General features: G+C 32.1%; 1 protein-coding gene across 2 annotated transcripts in view; it reads left to right on the top strand.

Annotated features, from left to right (window-relative positions):
• LOC123694783 (lachesin-like) overlaps positions 1–27,229 on the top strand; it is a 59,634-nt gene that overhangs the window by 5,220 nt on the left and 27,185 nt on the right. Inside the window, exon 2 of one of the 2 annotated variants that reach the window (XM_045640348.1) lies at positions 26,222–26,304. In XM_045640348.1, coding sequence (XP_045496304.1) covers positions 26,226–26,304 — 79 coding nt within the window. In that variant the 5' untranslated portion in view covers positions 26,222–26,225. Of the gene's footprint in view, positions 1–26,160; positions 26,305–27,229 lie in introns of those variants that run through there. The other variant, XM_045640349.1, reaches the window with a different exon arrangement.

The following is a 27,229-nucleotide window of genomic DNA, read 5'->3' as shown; positions in this document are numbered from 1 at the left end:
TGCAGAAACCACACAGTTACAGTTTACACTGTTCCGTAAAGTGTAGTGACTTTAAACCTAATAAGGTCTATTAATTACCACGTAATGCGGTTTAATATTTTATACACCTGAGAGTAGTTATATAGGAAAAGATTTGTAATTTTGAATTTACTTATGTTGAAAGAAATAAAAGCTTAAACCCTGTTAGCTATCGCAAGTGAGAGTTATTCCTACTTATAATTTTAATGTATTAAAATATTGTTGAAATTATATATTTTCATAGTAGATCGGGTAACGTGGTATTTATTTTCAGTTCGATAACTGAACTTTTCATTCTGTTAGATGAATTTAACATTACACACTAATAATATATTTGAGCTAATTTTAACGTTACAAAGGTACACGTAAAAAAGAGAATGCAGTCAAAGGTCAAAAACGTTTTATATCGGAACAAAAAGCTTTTCAGGCCTCCGGTACTGCGATCGGACTGAGTTGAAAATATCTAAATGAATTTCAAAAGTTCGACTCAATGAAAGTTTTAAATTGCAACTGCTGAATCGTGGACTCAAATTTGGGCAATTTAATTTTGCGCATAGCACAAACATCATGTCCAATTTAATTCCGATGTGAATTCGGTCCGGTCATAGTGGTCGGGGCCAACAATGCAAACTCTGAAGTTTCTAACTTTGTCCCCCGCCTCCCGCCGCCCGTCCCGAAGGACATCGTCGCCAACGTCAGTATGTGGCGAGATTTGGAGGAGTCCAATTTAACCCTATTTATGCAACACCCGAAGACCCCGTATTTATTGAACTCACAGTAACAAGTTTGGTTATCGCCTTGATTGATTTTCAAGTTGCCGCCACCCTCTGCGCTATTAGCATTCAGAAGATTATATTTGCATACAATCAAAACATACAAACGATCGTTTATCATTTATTTATATTGGCTCGTAAGGTGATTTTAGAACCATTATTTATAAAATAATCACGACAGCTTTCCAACCGTGAATGGAAGATTTAAGTTATTTCTAAGCCACTCTAATGTCTTTTTATACGTATTATATTCATTTCGAAAACTTTATTGGTTTTCTCGGAAAACTAAACTAAAAGATTTCGCGAAAACGCGCTCTAATTTTTAAACTTGTTGTCGTCATTGGTTGATTTTACTCCAACTTTTTTTAGATAGACTCGATGTATTTAGATGTATACATACAGCTTTAGATAATCAAAAAAGTTCATTTTAATAATTGTTCATTATTCAAACGCGTACATTTTTTTTCGTTTATAAGAAACAATGCACTTATTAAGTAACACTCATTATACATTCAGTAACAAAGTAAACGTTTTAAACTAGTTGGTAATCGTGTAAATGTTTAATATTCCTGCAAAGCAACGTTACCGACAAAAGCTCATTTTCGCATTTCCCACGTTAGGAAACGTCTAGCACACTGACGCGTGACATTTACTCTAGAGACACATCTCTCGTTGTTACAAGATAGTAATATTGAATTAGCTCTAAACAACATTATATCATGTTACTGTGTATAATATAAACTTAATAATATTATAAAATAGACCGCCTCCTAGGTACAGTGGTTGACGCGTGAGCCTAGCACCGAGGCGTCCTGGGTTCGATTCCCGGTGGAGACGACGAAAAAAAAGTCTCTGGTAGGACACAGAAGGCTGATCACCTATTTGTCCCTAAAGAAAATCGATCAGTGAAACAGATGTATAATCTGCCCCTTACCCCACTAGGGGACATGGGACTTCACTTCACTTACACTGTGTGTAATATGCAAGCCATAACATGATAACCACATTGTAAATGTTAAGCAATATAAGTAAAATACTTTGTTAAAAAGACTTCTATGAGAAAAATATAAAAATAAATTTACAAACAGTTATTACAAATAGAACATAATGCACGTGCTATAATAAACGTACCCTACGTCTAAATTATAATGAATCATACAATGAATGTGTTGTGTACGCTTCAAGCGCAGTACAAAATAAGCAAGCAGCAAAACTAGCCCTAACCTAATCCTTCATTCCATGACATTCTAGAACGTCGCTGGGAACAATTAGGAGTCGTCATCTGCGATGAGAATTCAGCACTCACGTCAAGTGATGTGCAATCGCGGTGTTGGCAATAGACGGTGCATTGTTGCCGATGTATTGTGCACCTGCGACAGAACCATTCGCGTTTGGAACTGGGACATACGGACCGCGTCTTTTCACTGCAATTGTATTCTGACGCATTGTCTCGTTTCATTTACTCTATGTACATTGTCGACTTTTCCCTTTCTTGGCTTATTTGCTGGCGGGCGCTGTGGTTTTTTCTCAATGGACCATGTAGAATGCTGTTTGAAATAGTGAACCGTAACAAGTTGCGTTGGAATACGCTTGCTGTTTTACGGTTGGAAAAGGGGGTTTTCTGATTGTTGTTAATTTACTTCGAATGTTCTTATACGTTCTGCATTCAGAGTACTGTTCACGTAGAAACAAATTAATACAAAGCAAAGTTTAACTTTAGACTCAGAATCCTATAGCAAAAGTAACGAATTTGAGTAAGAAAGATTCGCTCACGTTGTTTTGTCAAGTTTGCGCATTCTCCAATCAAAAATAGCCAACAATTTTTAGTTATTTTGTCAAAAAAACAGCTTTTACATACGCTACAAAACTGACAACGTTGTTATAATGGAAGGTAAATCTATACAACTAATCGAAGCCGTGTTTTATTGCTCGTTTATGCAGTTGCACATTTTTCGATCATATCAGATGGCGAATCTTTTTGTATTCATCATCCGAGTGCATATCAGTTCTGAATGCAAATTTTCTGAGCCGCTATTGGCGCACATCTATCATCACGATATTGCGTGACACACCGGTTTATTTATACATATATATTTTTTACCTAAAATACACAGTCCGTCCAAGCCACGTCGGTATTATTTTTCTATTTACTGGAACGGTTTTTTAATGGGCGCTCTGCTTTTTTGATATGAACCATTCGCGATTTTCAGAATACGTTTTGTTTAAAAAATGCTCTATTGCGTTGTTTTTGTATTGGAATTGAGGTAGTGCTCTGTGAATGATTTGCCAAGGATATTAAACAAACAATTTGGTCAACTTTTGTATGCAGTGGTTCGAATTCGTCACAACTGGAAATTGTTTAGACACCAAATACAAATTCTATTCTGTTTATTTAATCATTGTCAATATGTTGACTTTACACAACGATTAATGTACATAATGCGAGTAATAACATTATCTAATTAATAACACAATATTAAAAATAGCATGTGATTCAATATTTCAATGTAAGTACAATCGCCAACAACAACAATTAATTTTAAGCATAAAGAGAGAGCTGAAATATCAAAGCTGACTCACCCCGCAGAAATATTTACATAACCTCTTGTTAGCATTTTTCTGCATACGATTTCTTCTCGGTCATTTACCCTTAACTCACACAGTGTATTAAATATGTGCACAAAGCTATGGTCAGGATCCACTGGCCTCTCATCAATCATTCTGATATTGCGTTAGCCAGAGTCGAATTAAAAGCGTAGGCCCTGCGGGAACGGTCACAAAGGAAGCGATTTGTTACTTCAAGCGAGAAATCCTAGTTGATATTTCTATGTATCGATATTTTTTTTACACAAAGGCGTTTCAAACAAATAAAGATCCTTGGCCGACGCCTCCGACATCCGCATTAATGATACTTTGAAATAGAATTTTTATACAAACCCTGAAGTGATCATTACTAATACTTTGAGATTTCGTAGTCAATAAATGTGTCCACTCTATTTAAGATCTCGATCTTAAATTCAACTTAAGCGGCATTTCTATATCGTGTATTTTTGAAGTAAAATAGCTACAGTAAGATTAATAAGATCCTGCTTTACTATGGTAGATAAACAGTTTTTAGGGAGAATAACATTATTTATTTCAAACGAAAGTTTATAGAAAATAACCACGTTAACCCGCTACCTTGTAAAGGGCCCTTAAATATTTATTGGCATAAAATACAACCATGTGTGACGTCAGATAAATTCCTTCATACCACACTATTTTCAAACTAGTGCTTGAATACTTTCCATCCAAGATAAGGTTTTGACATGGTTTTAACATTTTGTTATAAGAGTACAAATTAAATAAAACAATTAAACTTTTTTTTTTTTATTTCTTACAATGACCATTGACCATGCTTTTAATACAATTTTTATCCAATTGTATATAAGATAATTTATAAACAATAACATAATATAACATTTATTTTCATAATAATTATCCTACCACTTACTAAACCTATTTGCTTATTAATAGATTGTTCTACATTTACAGCATTTCTATTCTGCTCAATTCATGAATTGATTCATTTAATTAAAATCAGGAAACTGTGCAGTCCAGCAAGCGCACTAAGCATTAATCGAGATCAATATTGCTATTGTTCGCCAAACAAATCCACAAACGGAACATTTGGCGTTACATTAATTTCTTAGCAAATAATATCAAAGGGATCATAATTTATATAGATTACAGTTTGAACCCGTTGTCTGTTCGTTTTCTTTTGGTTTTTAAGTCGATTCTGGGTCTTGCTGGACGCTATCGCGGCACGCTCGCTTCGCTTGCTCCTGCGATAGACCAGACTAAACTTAACACGCACGTCTCTTGGCTCATCACTAACCTTAAATAAATGAAATAAAAAATATATTAATAAGTTATATTCAAAAAGGCTTTTTTTTAAATATATAAATATAGTAAACTGTAGGTATAGGTACTCTAGTGTTTAACGCGTTTTCCCTAGTTACATCTAGTTTTAACAAACAAGAGCTTCAACTGTTACATTGCACGATTTATTCCAACTTTTATTTGGTTCATCAAAGCGACAACTACACGTGTAAGTTTATCGTATAGGAATTGGCACCCCTGTTTACATGATCATCTAGATTATGGCCGACCACTGACAAAGTAGCCAGGCCAGACTAAGCACTTAACATATGAAAGGGATTTGTACCTAGGCTGTTCACTAGACCTAGGTATATCAGTATAGAATTCTCATTAAATTATTAAATTAGAGTAATTTTACTTAAATAAAATATTATAATTTTAAACATTTCATAGAGCCTTTACAAAATTTACTAGCTAAAAATGAGATAATTATAGAGACGTATCATTTTTTTATAAAAGTTTTAATATAAAGGTGGGCAACATTTTACACGCAATTTAAAATGTAAGAATGTACGAGCTTGATAGTTTTCATAAACAAACTACGTACACATAGGAGTTTAATACAACAATGGAAAATCAAACGAAATATGCGGCTAGGTAGTAGGTACAAAGTAACGACACAAAGGGTATTTGCTTCTCGTCAGGCAGTCGGCACTTCTAGTGAAATTCAAATAAATCCTAACGACCACAATAACAGCCGAAATAAAACCAATACGATTCAGGTCAAGATTTACTCACAGCGTATAATGGTAGAGCTCTATTGAAAAGTTTGTTTCAAATTCGTTTCAACTAGACTATGGATTTTATTCCGAATATCCGACAGGTGAATGGATGATTATTTTAATTGCATTTAGTAGTTTTGATTTTGAATTTTATTTATATAACGAAATCGCTTGGTTTTTGTTTATTTAAATCCATTATATTGATGAGTACTTACAAAATATACAGGCTTAATGACTTTTTAAAATTATAGAATTACTCTAAGTTCATTTTGCTCTAAAAAATAATAAATACATCCAACGACATTATGTACATATTAATATAATAATACGCTGAAATTTAACACCAGAAAATAATCCTTAATCCATGTTATTATAACCGACAAAAGATTTATTATATTCGAACGCTATCATATGAAAAAGCAATACGATTGTGCGGTGTGGCGTGCGGATCCGTTTGAAGCGATGCGACTCGGAAAGGAAAATTCAAATAAACGCCGACAAGATGCGAAGGAAACGGATTTAGATTTGTTTAACCGGAATGCGAACAAAAATTGTTTAATATCCTTCGACGTCTGACTGTACGACGCCCGAGGCTGCTCTAATTGGTACAAACTTGCTTTTTAATAAAACCTCGCCAAATATAGCGTTGTTTAGACTAGCGAAACAGCAATATCAAGTATAAGTACACTTGAATTAATAAATTTAACGTAATTATGTTTTAGTATAACAGCCTACGTCTACTTCAATAATGTATCAAACAAAATGAAATGGAATTGGAAGCGATAAAGTAACATCGAAAGCCGATTTACGTTCAACAGCAACTTGTGAATGTATTAAACGCCTCAGAGCTAGCCGATTGTAATGGGAATTTAGAAGCTAGGTAACAAAGAAGGTAATAGTTGTTCTACTATGTAAGAACGAGAGGAGAAATTATACATTTTGGTTGAGGGATGATGGTGTTATTTCGATTGAACTGTTGTTTAAAGGTATCCTTAAGTAGCATTAATTTTTAACACAATATAAATATAATCTTTCTCTAAAGTTTTTGACTGGAATAATACTGTCTGCATGTTTTTGAAGTCATCAGATACAAACTTTTAAATCTTTCAATTGTTTATTCTAGTTTTGTAAGCATTAAAAATACTAATAATAATATAAAGGTAATTCAATATCAAAGACAGTTCAATTTCATTTAGGATATACTGCATGGTTAAATTTAATAAGGATTCCTTCTAGATTTATATTTATTGGTCCGGAAGTTTAGCGGATAGAAATAGTTATTACATTATAGCGTCATATCCACCGCCATTTCATTGAAATATGTCTTCAATTTAGCATAATAAAGTAGTCTACGAATAAGCAGCTACACTTAAATCTATAAAGTAGGTATTGCGTAAACGCATGACTGAAGGCAATAAAAATAAATAAATTATTAAAGAATCGCTTTTTATTAATAAACTGAATGAGTTAACTATATGAAATGTTCTTATTTAAGATATATAATAGGTACATTCTAAGAGTATCATAATTTTCATCCATAATTATAATTTCTCCATACAACATTACAATTGGATCAAGGGTCGAAAGATAAGGTTGCTTTCAAATATAATATTATATTAAAATGATTACAAGACTCATGTAACAGTAATTAGTTGTAGGTAGCTCATGACGCTGAGTTTTTCGACCTTATTTATTTTTCCAAGAAAAGTTCAAGCTTTTTTCTTTTCTTTATTTTTTCTTATTTGTTCAATTTTACTTTAATAAAAAAATAATGTTAGATATAGATTTAATTTTTGTGTTGTCAAATATTAATTTTTAAACTGGCATAGCAGTAGTTTTCCTTGAGACCTTTCAGATGATCTATGTTCTATACTATAAAGTGAAAGCTATCTCCCACCTTTCAGAAAATCAGTTTACCGAAAGGTAACAAACAACACAGCAAAGGGTTCTTGCGAATTTACAACATTAGAATTGATTTTACTGGCTGAAAATTGAGAAGGGTTCTTAATAATTTGTTCACATTTTTGATATGTTTAATCTGAAAATTTTTGCGGTTTAAAGTTAGAGATGTATTATATTTATTTATATATTACATTAATGAAACTTCTCTCTACGCGTGGTAAATGGTACCTAAATCTTTGTATGACGAATCAATAGTGCATCTAGAATAAGTCTTATTGAAATAATAAATGTTTGAGTTTAAATATGTGAAATAAACATATTACCATAATATAATACTGAACCTACATTAGGTACTCGGAAATGGAGAATACAATGGCCCTTATTGCATAAACCATGTTATAGGCACTCGTTACACAATAATAACTATTCTGCTATGCTATGAGTCCTTTGTCAGAGAGTCTTATTACTGGGTCATTGTTACAAACCAATACAGAGCCCTTTGTTAAGATGAGCTATCATTACATCATTGTCATTATATCCGAACTATAGTCTTAAATGATGTAAAATATTTGTATGCTCGTTACTATAGGTGAAACTGTAAAAGATATTATCAAATGTTATAAAATAAAGTGAAGGGTTCTGTGATAATTATCGTTTTTAATTACACGCAATTTCTTTTTTTTTATACAATGTTACCTCCAGAATCTTTTAATTCTTCAATTAATGAGATAGAAAGCCACACATTAATACAGTCAAAGTTATTTTAAGCACTCTGGACTAAAATAATAACAACATGTTCTATAATATCATCAAATCTCTGCTAAAATATCTGATTTCCAGCTTGTAAAACGATGTTATATTCGCAACGAACAATACCCAAGGAATCTGATATTTTTGTTATATCTTGGTCCAGTGTTTTAGTAAATAACGACAACTCTACTTCGTTCATTAAAATGATGTATTATTGAAATGTTATATTTTTTTTAATTTTAGCTTCAATTTATAACAATTTGTTTTCTTATTTATGTTGTCCTAAAAATAAACTTTTAAAATCGTAACAAAATAAATAACGCTGAGAATTTGGTGAAAAAAAAAAATGCTAAGCAACATCTTTTTGTTACTTTGTTTTAAGTTTACAAATACATTTTTTATAACATGCTAGGTTGAGATGTTTACAAAGATTCCGATGGAAGGAAAGTGTAAAGGAATGCTTCAACGTCCTTTGAATGAAGTATAAAGACCTTACTCCAATTAAGTTGCCACTTAAAGCACAAGTTACTTGAGTACAGAAAAACGACAGTAGCCTGTTATACTCTCTTTGGGATTTTGAATGCATTAATCAAGAGCAAAAAGATATTGTTTTCGTTTAAATAAAAAGCCCTTTATTTTGCGCTAAGTTATTTTATTCTCATATATTGTACAGTATTTTTATTGGGTTCTCCTAGTCTTTTTAATGTGCCAGTCTTTTATACAAGTAGTTGTGTACACGTATTGGCGAACCCACAAATCAGTGGCACCCATCCTAAAAAAAAAAAAAAAAACAAAAAAAAAAAAAAAAAAAAAAAAAAAAAAAAATTGGACTCTTTTCCCACTAAAGCGACCACGCTGAGTCGATAGCACTCACTCCCAAAGCGATAGGATGCACGGTTTCGAAGATGTGCAGATCGATTAACTCATATCTAATTGATATCCGGTGGGTCATTAGCGTCCCATTGTTCACCTTTTCCTATTAGCTAATTACACCGTCCGGCGTTCTTATCTATTACTCATTGTGCACCTCGCTTATCACTGCTTTTGTATTAAACTTCTTTGTTATGACCTACCTCACTATTCTAACCAAACGATGTATTATTATATTCAAGAAAAAATACGTCTAAAATCCTATAACTATATTTATATATTATCGTACTATATTATTATAATTCCTGTTTTTTTAAAAAGCGATTCGCTTCTGACGTTGTTTATCAAAGTCTAACCTAACCTAACCTAATTGTTGTTTTTTTAAAAAGCGATTCGCTTCTGGCGTTGTTTATCAAAATCTAACCTAACCTAACCTAACCTAATTATTTTTCCGGGTAATCTGATGTATCGAACTTTGTTGCGAGCTACCTCGCTATTCTGAATCATCAATAAAACACATTCATTTTACTGCCATTTTTATTTCCAAAATGTTGTTGCTTATTATCTACTGCTTTGTGTATTTAGCGACCATTTGTCCATTTTGCTATATAAAAATAATTATTGATGAACATTTGAATTGTAGCCTTATCTACTTATAAAATAGGAGCGAAACATCTCATCCACTAAAATATCGTTGTACAGTGTGTTCCCTGTAAATATGCTCGTAAAACTATGCATTGAATATCCCTGAAACTTATATAGCAAATACATTAAGCAATATTCACCACAAACTGAAGTCCAATCATTCTGAATCCTATCAACATTCCAGTCCCATCTCTTACAATTCCTTTTCAAAAACTGGAGATGATATCGCTCAGGTGTTCGTCCATATGAATCAAAATATTGACCGATGCCATTCGTATCGATATGTACAGCTACCCAGTGTGAACCTGGTTTATCATCCGCATCCAAATTGCATATTATATACGTTGGTACATGGGTATACATAGGCAGTCTATTAGCAGCATAAACATTATTTTCTAGACTAGGATGAATCTTTTTCATATGTTTTTGTAATTCTAGTGTATCCATGATATTACTGTTATTAGCAGATTATTACAGTACCAATCTATTCAATGGTTGTCATAGGAATGTTCAATTATAGTGTTTTGTACAATCTGATAAAGGTACAGAATTTGTTTCAAAAGATGTACAAAAATACTTTAAATCCAAAAAGATAAATTACTATACCACTAACAATCCTGATATTAAGGCTAGTATTGTTGAACGATTTCAAAGAACTCTAAAAATGAAAATGTGGCGTTAAATTCTGTACCTTTATCAGATTGTACAAAACACTATAATTGAACATTCCTATGACAACCATTGAATAGATTGGTACTGTAATAATCTGCTAATAACAGTAATATCATGGATACACTAGAATTACAAAAACATATGAAAAAGATTCATCCTAGTCTAGAAAATAATGTTTATGCTGCTAATAGACTGCCTATGTATACCCATGTGCCAACGTATATAATATGCAATTTGGATGCGGATGATAAACCAGGTTCACACTGGGTAGCTGTACATATCGATACGAATGGCATCGGTCAATATTTTGATTCATATGGACGAACACCTGAGCGATATCATCTCCAGTTTTTGAAAAGGAATTGTAAGAGATGGGACTGGAATGTTGATAGGATTCAGAATGATTGGACTTCAGTTTGTGGTGAATATTGCTTAATGTATTTGCTATATAAGTTTCAGGGATATTCAATGCATAGTTTTACGAGCATATTTACAGGGAACACACTGTACAACGATATTTTAGTGGATGAGATGTTTCGCTCCTATTTTATAAGTAGATAAGGCTACAATTCAAATGTTCATCAATAATTATTTTTATATAGCAAAATGGACAAATGGTCGCTAAATACACAAAGCAGTAGATAATAAGCAACAACATTTTGGAAATAAAAATGGCAGTAAAATGAATGTGTTTTATTGATGATTCAGAATAGCGAGGTAGCTCGCAACAAAGTTCGATACATCAGATTACCCGGAAAAATAATTAGGTTAGGTTAGGTTAGGTTAGATTTTGATAAACAACGCCAGAAGCGAATCGCTTTTTAAAAAAACAACAATTAGGTTAGGTTAGGTTAGACTTTGATAAACAAACCTTAGAGTCGTGTCCAGCGTGGACAGCAGAACGCGATGCACTACGTCCTATGGTTGGATCTGACCTCTCACTTCCGATCGTAGTTGGTGCCATGTGCGAAAGAGAGGACGTGTGGATGGCAGTGCTGTCTTTCTGTGATGCAGTGATGTCACAGAAAGAAAGTGCTGAGCGTGACCGGGAGCGTAGGAATCCCGTGCGTCGCAGAGCACGCCGCAGGGGACGTCGGGTCACTTAGTAGACCCGACGAGCTCCTGCCTTTATCGTTGCAGAGTGTGTGCGGCGGGGGCTGCGCTCATTCAATAGGCAACGCGAGGAGGGCGACAGACTGTTGTGGCTGCAGTCTGTCGTAGTGCTAGGCATGCGCGTAGGGTAGTCCGCGACTACATACGAGTAGATTGCCAATGGCAGGCGCGCGAGGGGTACCGTGAGCGTTCCCACCGGAGATCCCGGGATCCCCTCTTTACTTGCGCGGAAGTAGGCCACCGTGAGGTTTTAGTCAGTATGAGTCTGACATAACCGTGCTGCTGCCCCCGAAGCAGCCGGTATTCATGAGAATTTCCTCACGTTAAAAAAAAAAAAAAAAAAAAAAAAAAAGACTTTGATAAACAACGTCAGAAGCGAATCGCTTTTTAAAAAAACAGCAATTATAATAATATAGTACGATAATATATAAATATAGTTATAGGATTTTAGACGTATTTTTTCTTGAATATAATAATACATCGTTTGGTTAGAATAGTGAGGTAGGTCATAACAAAGAAGTTTAATACAAAAGCAGTGATAAGCGAGGTGCACAATGAGTAATAGATAAGAACGCCGGACGGTGTAATTAGCTAATAGGAAAAGGTGAACAATGGGACGCTAATGACCCACCGGATATCAATTAGATATGAGTTAATCGATCTGCACATCTTCGAAACCGTGCATCCTATCGCTTTGGGAGTGAGTGCTATCGACTCAGCGTGGTCGCTTTAGTGGGAAAAGAGTCCAAACTTTTTTTTTTTTGGTCGCTTTAGTGGGAAAAGAGTCCAAACTTTTTTTTTTTTTTTTTAGGATGGGTGCCACTGATTTGTGGGTTCGCCAATACGTAAGCGCCAGAACCGGCGTATCACAACTACTTATACATTGATGATGATATATATTCCTATATCATAATTCATATTATGATATGATATAGGACTATACATTATTAATATGATTTAGAAAAAAAATATTAGAATAAATTATTGTCCAATCTATACTAATATTATAAAGTCTCGCGTCTCAGGAACTACTTACTGGTCCGATTTGAAAAATTATTTCGGTGTTAGACAGCCCATTTATCGAGGAAGGCTATAGGCTATATATCATCACGCTAAGACCAACAGGAGCGGATCAATGCAGGTGAAACCGCGGGGAACAGCTAGTGAAATGTAAAATATGTACTCAAACAAGTCTTCCTATGCCATTTTTTAGCACGAGAAAAAATATCAAATTTCCAAATCTAATCTATATATAGGTATAAAACTCAAAGGTGACTGATATAGTGATCTATCAACGCACAGCCCAAACCACTGGACGTATCGGGCTATAATTTGGCATGCAGATAGATGTCATAACGTAGGCGTCCCCTAAGAAAGGATTTTAGAAAATTCGTCCCCTAAAGGGGTAAAATAGGGGATAGAAGTTTGTATGAAACTTTTTTATTCCTTGTGTATTTGCATGAAATTGGGCATGTAGATAGATCTTAGGACGTAGACGTTCTGTTAAGATTTTTTTTTTAATTCATCCCCTAAAGGTGTAAAATAGGCAATAGAAATTTGTAGGAAACTTTTTATTCCTTTGATGTATTTGCATGAAATTGGGCATGTAGATAGATCTTATGACACGTAGGCGTCCGGTAAGAAAAGATTTTCGAAAATTCATACCCTAGCTTTGCCCTGCGGTTTCATTCAGTAATCTATATATATAAAACTCAAAGGTGACTGATATAGTGATCTATCAACGCACAGCCCAAACCACTGGACGTATCGGGCTGAAATTTGGCATGCAGGTAGGTATCCCCTAAGAAAGGATTTGGATCAATTCTACCCCCAAGGGGATTAAATAAGGGATGAAAGTTTGTATGAAACTATATCAATTTTATACCGATCGGGCTTAGACTTTGCATGCATAATAGCTACTATGACGTAGGCATTCCCTAAGTAAGGATTTTGTAAAATTCCACCTCTAAAGGGATAAAATATGTGATTAAAGTTTTGTAGTTTTGTAGGCCCTAAGTTTTTACATACGCTAAAAAAATGTACCAAAGCCGCAAAAAATATACCTAATTAATATTAATACTTCTTAACGCGAGCGAAGCCGCGGGTAAAAGCTAGTTACCTATAGAAAGCAGTAACATTCGGCACAAACAATTATAATTCTTTAAAATTCATTTCAAATGAGACAAAAGTACGCTTATCTACAACCGTCCACACGTTAAGGGCATGTCAGTTCTTATCCAACCAACACATTAGCGACTGACAGTTCATTCATCTTGTTTGTTATTCCCTTAATTAAAGCCTACCCGCTGAGGTGTTGTAATTTTCTTGTTGATTTGCTCCTTGCCATATTATATTGGATTGTGTTTTGGATATAAAATAAATACTTGCCGTTTACTCATGGTTGAAACGTAAATAGGTTTGCAACTAAACACTATCCGATTGCTTTTTTTCATGATTAATGTTTTAATCAACTTGCAATTAGATTTCTTTTTTTTTTTAGAAGTAGGATACCTAGGCACTGGAACTTAACTAACACCCGATATACTCATAAAGTTTTGTATTATCTTTTATTGGTCATTAACACTGACAGGCTTAAGTATTTAGATTATATCCAGATTTAAAAATACTGGCCATTAGCCTAATTAGTAAGAGAATTAGATTCTTGAATGTTACATACGCACTGTCCTTCATCCTGCTGTAAGGGTGGAAAATTAAATAACAGTTAAAACTTAGTTGATTTGAATCAACAAATTCTAAAAATATTACACAATTTGGAATTTATTAATGGTAAAATTTCCTTCTAAAGTGTATTAAGCTCTACTTATAACGTTCGCATTAAAATTAGCTTAATGAGATCTATTTGGAGGCTATTTTATGAAATCAGTCAAAAATTATTTTTTCGTTATTTATAACTTAAAACGAAATTAATTAATAATGAAATAAATCTTCGCAAATGCGACTTAAGTAGTACGTTTTGGAACAGTCAAATTTGTTTCTAAAATGTTTGCTGAATTATATTTGTGAGTAAAAGTTTAAGCTCAACCTATGCTTTAGATTTCAGACTTAAGATTTTTTTTACGTTTAGATTTTTGAAGAAATACACAATTCACTTTACTTCTTTTGATTTAGATTATTATAAATTTAATAAAAGCTTCGTCGTCTCAGCAAACACTGCTCGTTTTTAAAATATCGAAGTAAATAAAAACATTTATGAGTTATTCCTAAAATAAACTCGACTGACAAACTTAAATATTTTTATTTTCTTTTTAAAATTACTGAGGCAATTTAATTAACATGACGTATGACTCTACATGTACGACTAAAAAATAAAACTACCAATGGACTGAACGTTAAACGAGCTAACCCCTCAGTTACAAGTTACCCTTATATGTATAATGTCTCGTATCTTATTCCCCAAAAGCGTAAAACAATTGTACACCACATTGTATTAATTTATTTGATACTTAGCAGACAGGTGTATACTTGAACTCAATCGAAATCCAAAGGAACATTTTCAAATCAAAGTGTCCAACAATTTGCAACGCAAATGATCATTAATTATGGGAATCCCAACCGCAGTCTAAACCTCACATTAAATACTAATTACATTCGGACAATTGCATATTTGATTATTCGAGAAACAAGGGAAATGGAAGCATTCAATCGATCCGTCGATCCGATATTTGCCCGAACGTCTATTTTCATTACGATAATTAAATTATCCATAAGCATGAAAGAACCGATCAGAATTTAAATACACCCTTAATTATCTTTCGTCATGACTCTTTGTGATTCTAAATAGGCAAATAATACCAATTTTAGTTGAAAGCAGTATTAATAAACGATTTCACTGCGAGTTTGAACGGAACTATTTTATTTAACTCTGACATATTATATCATGTTAACATGCTATTTCCAAATGAAAAAGCAAGTTATTTTTTACTATATATTCTTTAAATTCCGTGTAATACTTAATTTCTTGTAGATGTTTATTTATCTGATTTAAATAGGTAGATGACATTTGAATCATTACTGCCCACTGGACAGTGGACACACGAACCCTGGCCATTCAATGTAGTAGGTAGTTCGTATGAAATGAAAAATTGACCAATGTGAAATGTAAACAGTGATACCTATTTTAACATATTCCAACAATTATTATTACATCAATTCACGCTAAGTTGTTTCTATATAATATAGTGTCATATGTCTTTTGATAGCAATATAGTACGCGTATTCGTGAGATGAAATGTGAAGGAAACAAATATTTATCATTAATGTAGGACTGTTGGTGACATATGGAAAATTGTAGCCGTGAAAAATGATGCGGGCTGACATCGTGTCAACAGATGGACGAAAGATGTGGTAGACCCAGGAGAACTGTTTCTGGTTATTTTTTGTATCGTAGATAAAGAAAACTTTAAAAGGGCTATTACTTATTATACCTTGGTAGCTATTTCAGGCTGGTTTGAAATAATATATGTGTAATATATTATGTACTTATATCAATAGACAATAATATATTGTACAGGCCTAGTTTGTGTAGTGTTGCAACATTGAGTGCAGCTTCATAAGGAATTTTTTTGGTGCTTAGATGTGTGATAAGAATGATAATATTGTGTGTACACAAAAACTTATTAAATGAGTACCATTGCATAGTTTCTCTTTATTCAAATAAACGTATTTGATAACATTAATTATGTTTTTTAGTTTAAATCTTAGGTACTCAAAAAATTGCAGATTTCACGAAACTTGAGTACTTATTCCATGGAATAAACCGCATAAATATTTCTAAAATAATTCCCCATCAATTACTCGCTTAATTCTGTCAAAGCGTTTTAAAGAAAAGTTTTTGAATATGGTAAAAGAGAAACACTGAAAGTGTCCCCGCTCAATTTATTTAACAATTTATGGCAGCTACAGAATCTGACTCGAAGCGGATTTATTAAGGTTAGCTTTGTAACAATTTATTGGGCTTCGTAGCGAAGAAGCAGCAGACCTGTCTGTAGAACAAAATTTAATAGTCTCGTTAGCAATGCTTTGTTCTTTGTCAATTGTTTTGAAACAATTAATTGTTGAATATTCTATTAAGTTTAATAATGTTAAGCTTTGCTATTTCCAAACCGACTCTGATGACCTTTGTAGGAATAAAAACTACACAAGAGCTTGATAAATTTGAATTATAATGATTAATGAATAATATTGCATACATATTACCTTTATACTTACTTATAGTCTAATAAAAGTTTTTTCATCTTAGAAGTGAATCAAATAAAGCAACGCTATAATTTAGTTAATCAATTAAATTACAAAACGAACACACGTATTCATACTACGAAACGTATAATTGAAGTAGGTAATCAATTTAGTGTTAAATCTAAATGTGTCATATATATCTGAATTAGGATAAAAACCAAATACTAAACTTTGTCTAATGAAAGATTTTTTTACCATACATTTCGTAAGTTCTTTTTGAGAATATGTTTTATAGAGCCGAGTTCGTCTCGACGGTAGCGGGCGGCAAATTCGTGCAAAATGACCATTTTACTGCCGCAGAACGTAGTAAAAATTATTTTTCAGTTCGTAGTAACAGAAACTAGCTTGGAGCGCATAAAAGACTAGTAACAGTACATTACGTTGCATGTATAGAGATGCTTTCATAGAAGGGGTTTTTACAATTCTGTGTGATGCTATATACCTACTTAAGGCGAAGCGACTTGCGAATACCCTTCGTAAGACTTATTGCAAACTGCATCTTTTCTTTCAAAGGGACCAAGAGTATTTACCTTCAGGTTATCGAAATTCTGTACCTTGATTGTACGTCCAATTTATTTGTATTTTATTCAGTTAATATAATACCAAGAGAAGTTTAAGTTTAACTACACTGTCACTAACAATACCTACTATAAAAAAGAAAAACAAAATATATGTTACAATAATAGATATGCAACCACTTACCTATTGTTATGTACCATATAGGTTACAATACATTATTTTTTTCGATAGATATATAAAGACAATAAATTTAAAAAAGCCATACATTACCGCATTTACCAGCAAATTAAAAGCTTACCTAACCTAAAAACCTACACATTTAAACGCTATGATACAAAATTGTGGTTAACGATAATTGTCAAAATTAACTTTAATTTAATTGAATGATCTTCGAAATTTGACGTAATTAAATTTGGCCAATCCCATAACATAAATACTTAATGCATAAATTAACATACACAAGTGATATACGATAATCGCGTTTGCGGATCAGGGATAGATAATTTACATTGATCCCACTTTGTTAGTGTGCCATCAATATAGATAGGGCTGCAATTAGTTCCAGGGCTGTCCCAAACATATTTATACCTTAATGACAGGAGTTTGTTTTATAAGCAATTTATAAAATATTCATTACGTGTGTCGCGATTTTCAGTATTGGGGTTGATTAATGATTTATCTAATAATGGTAATATTTTTCTGTATTTTATCAGCTAATATGTGTATTCAAGTGGAAAGTTTCTACTGTTCTGGGTATAAATAACACAGATATTTTCCACATACCTACATATTACGTGGGTTAAAACGAAAATACTTATTTCAAACGGTCGATCCCTTTCTTCTATTGTACCAAAATAATGTGTCAAATAAGGGTACATTTTTGGGTTTCTTTTTATATTGTAATGTCAAAGCTTTGTCACAATAATAATTCATTCAAGTTTTAGCGGAGGCGCTTAAAAAACCAAGGAATTTCTAACAAACTTGTAAATGCCCATAACCTTCCTTAAACCGACGGTATCCTATAATCCTTTCTAAGCCGACGGCCTACCTTCTAACTATCTCCCTACCAAAATCCACGTTTATAGGTCAAGTACTATTCAAGATTTAGCGAACTTCAGTAAGTAGCTTATATTGCATAAAATATTACATGTACTAATCCGTGGAATAAAATAATGGTAAAAATGCTCTAAATTTATTTAAAAAATCATGGAAATTTATTTATATTAAAAATTACGCATTTATAAGTAAAATAGAATAGATACATTTTAGTTATAAAATAATGACCGAAATTATAAAATAATAACATATGACCGAAATGTTAATTTCGGTCATATCATACTCTCAAACTCAAATTATATTATTCCCCACAATAAGCACATGAAAAACTTACAAAAAAACTAACCGTTTTTGCGATAGCGGAGCAAAGAAGGACTTTATCTAGAAGTTATATCTTGATATAAACTATGGCACATGATACGTTATTTTTTTCTGCTCTACCTCTACGAATAGCGTTATTTAAGATAGCAAGTACTTTAATCTACCACTAGTTAGCAATTGTTTATAAGTATCTAGGTATATTATGTCCATATAATTCAACGTTTAGTGATAGTTAGTTTGTGTCCATTTATCCGATAAAATAGACACAAAAAAAACATCTATAATGAAATATCAAATATGAATACTGTAATTTAAATCTTTAAATTACATTATTAAATCTTGGAGTGATGAAATATTTAAATATCATTTTCAATTTATCTCTGTGAAGAACAATAATTACGTTGATTTGAAAATAAGATATTCAAATTAATAATATAAATTTTACTTCAATTCCAATTACATTTCATGTACATTTCGTGCTTCATTTCTAAATTGATTTCATTAAAATGCTTTGTTATTCTGAATAACAAATGTCTATTAAGGAATATTGTCATGTTTTATTAATCCTAAACCATTAAGATGAAACAATTATAGGCAAAACGAGACAGTTATTTCGGCTCGGGCCGCAACCCGTCTTAATTATTCTGCAATAATCAGCAAACCCCAATGCGCAGATTCAAGTTACTTCCAATAAGTTGCGAATTTAAATTACTATAGAATCAATTCAGAGGCTTCCGATGTGCTTATACCACAGGCACTTTTGTTTGGAGGGTCGGTATCATCCCCTTTGTTTGACATTTGATTTTTGATTTTATTTCCAACTTCAGAATAACACCCCATTGAAACGAATTACCCCAGATGTGTTTGTGTTTATTTATATATTATTTCGCTTTCCTTAACGTTACAAATACTGATTTAGGTTACATAAATTTTTACGACGCTTTACGGATTAACTTACTGTAGTTGACCTGAATACTGTAAGCATGTTTTTTTTTATTTATAAAAAGGTTAATATTTCTGTGCCTCCAGTGAATAAGGGAATAACTCAAAAACAGCACTTTTCAGGAGAGACAAAAAACTATATATCAACACTAAATCTTTATAACTTCAAATTTTTAAGCTTGTATGGGTAAGATATGATGTTAGACTTTAGTTTTACATATAAACAGATATTGTAACAACCCCATAAATATACTTTTTTCGTGTTTTTTTGTAGTTGTGCCCTTATGAACGAGTACTTCATGGAATAACTCAATGTATTCACATAAGGTTTTTTTTGCTCTTTGCAATATAACAACTTATGCCCTAATGCACTATGTTCATAGTCGCATAACACGACTTAAATTATTGCCAGTTTTGGTTTTATAGAAATGATGCGACTTATTATGCTTGAAATTTGTGTACTTTACGACTCAATTGAGGCCTTTTAGTGGAACAACCATGCATGTAGTTTGAAAAACGAATAAAATCAACGGATTTTTTATCGTTATTAGATATAATAAAAATAAAACAACATGTAGGTGTTTATGCATTTAACCCTAGAAGTCCAATCTACGTAAATTTAATGTACACCGCGGCGAAATAACTTTGTCTTTTCTATATTTACCATCGAATCGCTTCGAAATCCAGAAACAACTCATTAGTCGTCGAGACCTAGCAGTACATAGTTGGCTCTTCCCGGTAAATTCCGCTATTTTGTAGTAAAGAGGATGTTGTACGTCATTTTGACGTATAATTGGGCTTTTCGTAACTTTTACGATTGTTTAAAAAATATTTTGTGTTGATTTATTTGAATATTTTTATTCCAAGTCACGTTTCACATGATATAGTATTATATACTATATATTGAGTATAAAATAGGATCCAGAAAACTTTAACACTAGGACGAAAATCCTTCAATTTTAGTAAATGACGATTATTGTCCTCCGCTGGATTTGGACTCCAAGCAAGAGGATTGGGTGGCTGAAGATGTTGTCCGGAGAAAAACCGAATATATCATGGTGGTTATACATTGAGGATACAAGCACTATTAAGAGATAAGAGAAGCTCGAAAACCATATTCCTGTAGGTATGTTCAGTTACCTTACAGGGAAAGTTATAGGTGGTCAGTGGCAATATTTTACGGCATGATATGGAATTTTAACAATTTCTATATCTTATAATATCAAAATAATATAGATAAATAAAGAAAAAACAATGAGCCGCAAAGATTTTATGAAAAAATTAAGCACAGATTTGAATGTGCCTTGGATGCAAATACGACTTGAAGAGACTCTACGTGACAATATCCAAATTTTTTCAAAATATATGGTACCAGAGTATCCATAATATGTTTACGATAATGCAGGACCAAAATAGTTTCGATATTGCGGATTTTTTTCCTATAAAAAGGCAAATTACAGTGGCTAAAACGCTATATGAGAGAGAACACAATATTCATAATTGTCAAGACTGGTTATAAATTTTTTTTTCTATGCGTCTATAATTATAGTATTATTGTAAGTAGTTAGATTAAATAAAAAAAAAAGATTAAAAACTAGTTATTTTTTATAAAACTTACCCAAATATAAGAAGAAAATATTATAAGTTTAACATTTTTGTTGGCTTTTTTTAGATGATTCAATTATCGTTCTGTATTTATATAAACAAGGAGTATAATATTAGCACTTAATGTGTTAATTAAAACTGTATTTTTAATAGATACTATTGCAAAAAATAGTTAATTTCCATAGAAATATTATTAGTATCCCAAGTTAACTGATAAATAAAAAAAGATTGAAAAATATTATTAAGCAAAAAGGAATAGTGTCCGTTGTTTCCGTGCAGTATTCAAATAGACCAATAGTAACACGGCATTAATGCAAAACTGTCTCATGTCGTCACTTGAACCAATGACACTAAGAGTTGTTCCTTTATGCTCATGTTAGAAAAATGACACAACTGCGTTTATACTAAAATAGTGTTAGCACGGATGGAACAAAATGAATTAAGTCTTTATTCAAAAAGTATAACTACACATATGTCTTTGTGTTCGTGGGTTATTTTGACTCGAGACGAATAGTTCCTTTGCGATTGCCTAAAATGATGGATAAGGTAACTTATACCGTTTATCACACCCTACTTATACCGTTTGGGTCATTCGAAAAACTGGGTTAGGATGCAGCTAGAGATATGACCTTTTGATATGTTGTGTATTTTGACGAGCTGAATCCAATGGTGCAATAAAAACCAAAGGGAATAACTCGTCTTACTCCCTTATTCACTGGAGGCACAGATTTGTAAGTTTATTTATATTCAAATCTAACTAAACTTAGATTTTTTAAATTAAAAGCTTCTTAAAATTCGTCACATGCATTTTTACTCGTAAAATTAACAAGCATTTATGCGTCGCGCTTATCATAATTTTATCAAACATATAAAATTGTACGAGTACATTTTCTGAATTAATATTTGCTACACATTTACATGTTCAAATAAAAAGGAACCACAGCGTATGAATGAAACAAAAGGTTCACGCCTAATTAACTCTTGCGAAGTGGCGCAAAACTTTTAACGAATTCCAGTTATAGTATATATTGAATTTGCTAAAAACTTAAAAAATTATACGTAAAATAAGTTTTGAACAAGCCTGAGTGGTCTTAACCTCCTGGGGCCTGCGGTCATATATATATTACATAAACAATAAAAAAATATTTCAACGCCATCTTTTGCGTATATGCGGGAATAATACCTCAAATCGATGTAGTGGTATGTCATCCGCTTTATTAAACGGTTTTTGGTTTTATAAGTGACAGTGATTTGAAGTATTCTCATTTCGAAGTTGACGGTGGCTGTGCGACGGCAAACACGTGGTCAGTAATCTTACATTTTTAGTGGAACCATTAGTATATTGCAGTATATCTTTGTATATCTAATTATAATAGATATTATTTCTGCAACCGCAATAGTTATTTTGTAAGATAAATCTAAAACTTGTGAAAAATATGAATGTTTTCTTTTATGTCATACTGGTAAGACATTTGGTCTCAATTCTTGCCAAATTGGTATTGGTTACAAGGGCCCCATGTATTACCTATATGACATTATTTAGTTTATGTTACAGATTTTATTATAATTTTCAAGGATTATAAGATACTGAGATCTACCAACACCTGGATGAGTCAAATATTGACCTATATGATGGACCTATGGAGTTTCTTGCCGGTTCTTCTCCATAGATACTGCTTTCCGATTCGGTGGTAAATGTTAATACTGTTATGACGATTCAAAAGTGCTTTTAGAAGAAGTCTAATTTAATAAATAAATGTTTGAGATGAAGATAATCCCCCAAATGATACCGATGAAGCCGCCCAAACACCAGAAAATGAGTCTTCTTCCATTCGTCCAATGAGTATGAGTCACGTCAGTACAGAATCGTCACTATATATGTCATCTTCAGTTGTTGGCAGACCATTTCGGGGACGCACATGACGTGGACCAAGAATTAGAGGAGGCTGACCAAGAGGATGGATTAGAAATAAGACCTATGGGTGGACGTGACAATATAAATACACCGCCGCGCCGGTGCAAAATAATTGAACTGGTTATTTCTCACCCTTAAAAATACCTATCTTTGAACCAAGTTACAAAAAATAGATACAGAACAATAGATAGAATAATAAATATTAGGTTTCAAGTTTAAAAATATATAATAACTAAAAAAACAAGTAGTTTTTCTTCATTTTCATAAACTTATTACACTTGGAACTGGGACCCCCTGTAATATATAAATGACATAAAGAAAATCCAAGTTTTCCACGAAAGATTTTTTTTTCCATTTTTTTTAATATCTATAATTGCATTAGAACAGATACAGCTAATTTTTATTAAAAAAGAAAGAAAAAAAAATCCTGGGTCTCAGGAGGTTAAGTATTGTTATTAGTAACTTGATTCGACTTTTAAAGCTTCTATCATCGCGTGACTGAACTCGAAAAACTCATGAAGAACATTAAGATCAAAGAATACGGCTTTCACATATTAAGCTTTTATTGTTTTTAATTAATATGGATCTTGATTGACGTGAATCAATTCGGCAATTCTTCGGCAATTGTGGTTTTTTTTTCTGTAACTTTTGTATATGATGAATCTTAGCTTTCTCAAGCAATTGAATATGGGTATAAAATATATTTAAACGAGCAATGTAACACGACGCTAATGGTAAACAATAAATGTCAAGAAAATTTCACATTAGCTTGCATAAATTGCCGGATTTAATAAAAATAGGACGGATGAAAATAAAGGGAAAGGGATTGGATTGAAATCGAATTTTAGGATAGGATGAGTAAGGTACCTATAGGATCTTATCTATCTCGATTAAATATAGAAACTCGATCATGTATAACTGGCAATATATCACGAGGTCGTGCTATTAACTCGACTAATATAGAAACAAACATAAAGTCTCAAATTTTTTATAATAAATCGTGTTAAAAATATGTAGTAATTATAATATAAGTAGTAACGTTACTCAGAAAATAATACTTTAAAAATAAAGAAATTTTTAATCCAATTCGCTAATGATCATAGACGGTTTAGGTTACAATCAGAAAAAATAATTGGATTTCTAAGAAAATTGTCGATTTGAACATCATTTTTATTTAGCTTTTTTCTTAATATTAATAAAATTAAGGGTCTTGTATGAATCTTATTTATTCAGAAAGAGTATCAAGCAAACTTGAGCATGAAAAGGGTTTTGTAACTTATCGCTACAAGACTGGAATATTAATTATTTAAATCCACGGATCACGCGCCATTATCTTATAAAATTAGCAATAAAAAATTATTAATTATTTTATGTAACTATATCTCTACATAAATTATGTTTTTCATACAAAAAATGTGTCCCTTTCAGTATTTCAATGGCTTAAACTTAACCGATCATTTTCTTCTTTATTACCTTATTTAGACTTTCAAAAGAGCCGTGACTTGACATAATGAGGGTTTTATTTAAATACGCTCAAAATGTAAATTAAATTTACCGAACTCATTCATGTTTATACTTACTTTAATAACGATATCAAACTAATTGATTGAAAAATCTCTCGTGATTTTTATTGGAAACTCATTCTTGTGACATTTATACTTTTTGATAAATATTTTTATAAAGACAGATATAAAGAAGTTATTTTAACGCAAATATTCACATGAATACTTATTTAATAAAATTAAACTAATTAACGCTGCCTACGTTACTATATATTATATATATTTTTTTATCTATTTATAAAGATAATATCGAAATCAGAACAATTATTATATCTAAACAGATAACTATGAAGTTTAAACGTAAGAGTTTTTCACAAAATACGTTTAACAACGAATCTTTTTCCTATGTCGCAAGCAAGCAAGAAATATATTATGTCGTATAAATGTAATTACTAATTAGAGATGAAAAATGTTTATTAGCGGCACCATCTGCCAATTACGATGTGTATATCTACGGGGCATATCTTAATGACACCATGTATCAGATGCATTATCCACCTTAATTGGGAATTAGGTACAAATAATACATACCTAGACATAATGATTTATAGCATTGACGGTGACAATGATATTTTATTATTATAAGTATTTTATTCTAAACTAGAATAATATTATTGCATGACGTAGATTTATAATAAAGACAAATTAAATATGTTTCATCTACTTTTATGAACAAGTTAGCAGTAGTTTTGTTTTCGTGAAATGTTAAAAAAGAAGAACTTCTGAGGACTGTTTCATTTGTAATTTTTTAAACAATAATTTTATGAAAAAAGAAACACATGAAATTCATACTTAATATTATTATTAATGCGAAAGTAGCTCTGTCTGTCTGTCTATTACTCAATCACGCCTTAACTACTGAACCAATTTGCATGAAATTTGGTATAGAGATATTTTGATACCCGAGAAAGGACATAGGCTACTTTTTACCCCGGGATTTAGGATAGGTTTTATTCCGGAAATCCCACGAGAACGGGAACTATGCGGGTTTTTCATTGACTGCGCGGGCGATGCCGCGGGTGGAAAGCTATTCATCAGTACCTTAAGTCAAAAATTGTACCTATTTATAATATATTATGATATTATATCATTACAATATATCCTTTATGTTCTTAAATCTAATAGCTTTTAGTATGCTACCTACATGAAAAAAAAATTTTCTTCATAAAATCTTAAGCATCCTAATTCCTAAACAATATCGTGGAATGTTATGTATTATAGACCTGTTGATAGATTTATTTAGGAAAATTGAATAAAGTGTTTTATGAATTCTTTATTCTAGTCTTGAGAATTGCTTGATGTTGTGAATGTGGGAGGCGAGAAACATCACAAAGGTAAAACATCCCACGGATGATCAATGTGAAAAACTCTGTGAAATCTCTACAATATGCAATAGTATTTTTTAGTATACTTTTTTCCTTCTCTTCTCCATTCCTAGTAAGTTCTTTTAGTTCTATTGTTAACCATTTCCCTATATGACCTCTTAATGGGCGCTTACGCGGACCACAAGCATTCGCATTGAGATATAGAAGCCCTTCTGGCTAACATCGAGAAACACCACACAAAAAAATTAACGCGGACCACATAAGCTCGGGTGCATGCTCTTAGATAAGATAAAAAAATTATATTTATTAATTATAGTTATTTCTATTGTTACAGCCTGATGATCGAGAAACACATGTACTCTCCGTCGACGAAGGCGGCCTGCTGGCTGGCGACATTCCTAAGCGTTTTTGTTACAGGTATCATTGTAACATAATAATATTATTAACTATAGAAAACAATAATGTTTGTGTCTCTTGGGTAAATTACTTAAAAACTGTTAAATAGGAAAGGGATTAATAGTTGACATAAAAATATTTAGTTCTTTTTTTTATAATTCCTTATGATTATTACACTAAATCCTAGATAGGGGTAGGGCCGTATCCCACTTTAGTATTCGTGATTCATTCTAAAATCTATTCATAAAATCAGTTTGCTACTAGTTTATGATCAGAATACCAGGATATAAGGATTGCAAGAACAAGAACAAGGGGGTGTTTATATTCTTGAACTTTGAAGTGGCAAAATACTTTCAGTCTGGCGTCATTCCTCACATTTAATATTGCTTTGAATTATTCAGCAAGGAATATGGAATGTTAAATCTCTGGTATGGAATGATATTTTATTTAAAATTTTCTAGTGGTCATAATACGTTATGTTTGCTTACGAACAAATAAGTTTTGAATTTAAATAATTATTTTTCAAAGATTTTTGTCGCATATATTTACCTGTATTCTAACAAACATTCACATAATAAGATAACAAACATTCGAATAAATATATTTGCGTACAATTAAATCACCCTAAAAATTTCCTCAACCGCGGCTAAAAGCTTGTGGCGTTTGTTATAGGAATAATCGTTAAACCATGGCCATTATGAAAATGCATAGCTCCTGAAAAACTTGAAGTAAATATTCCGCTAATCATTTTACAATTCACGACATCGACAAGTTAAGACTCCGTCTTTTCTAAGGAAAATTGAATATTAATTTGTTGGAAAATCTCTTGGAACTGGATATTTCGGTTCGGCGGGTGCTTTAATAATTCAGGTCATATTGAATAGAAAAGGAAAAACGACGTTATCTGCTCAAACCATTTAGCTCCATTTATATATTTATAATGTGA

This window comes from Colias croceus, chromosome 10 (assembly GCF_905220415.1).
Source record: "Colias croceus chromosome 10, ilColCroc2.1".
Classification (NCBI taxonomy): domain Eukaryota; kingdom Metazoa; phylum Arthropoda; class Insecta; order Lepidoptera; family Pieridae; genus Colias; species Colias croceus.
The sequence above is the reverse complement of the archived record's forward strand: the minus strand, read 5'-3'. Positions and strand labels throughout refer to the sequence as shown.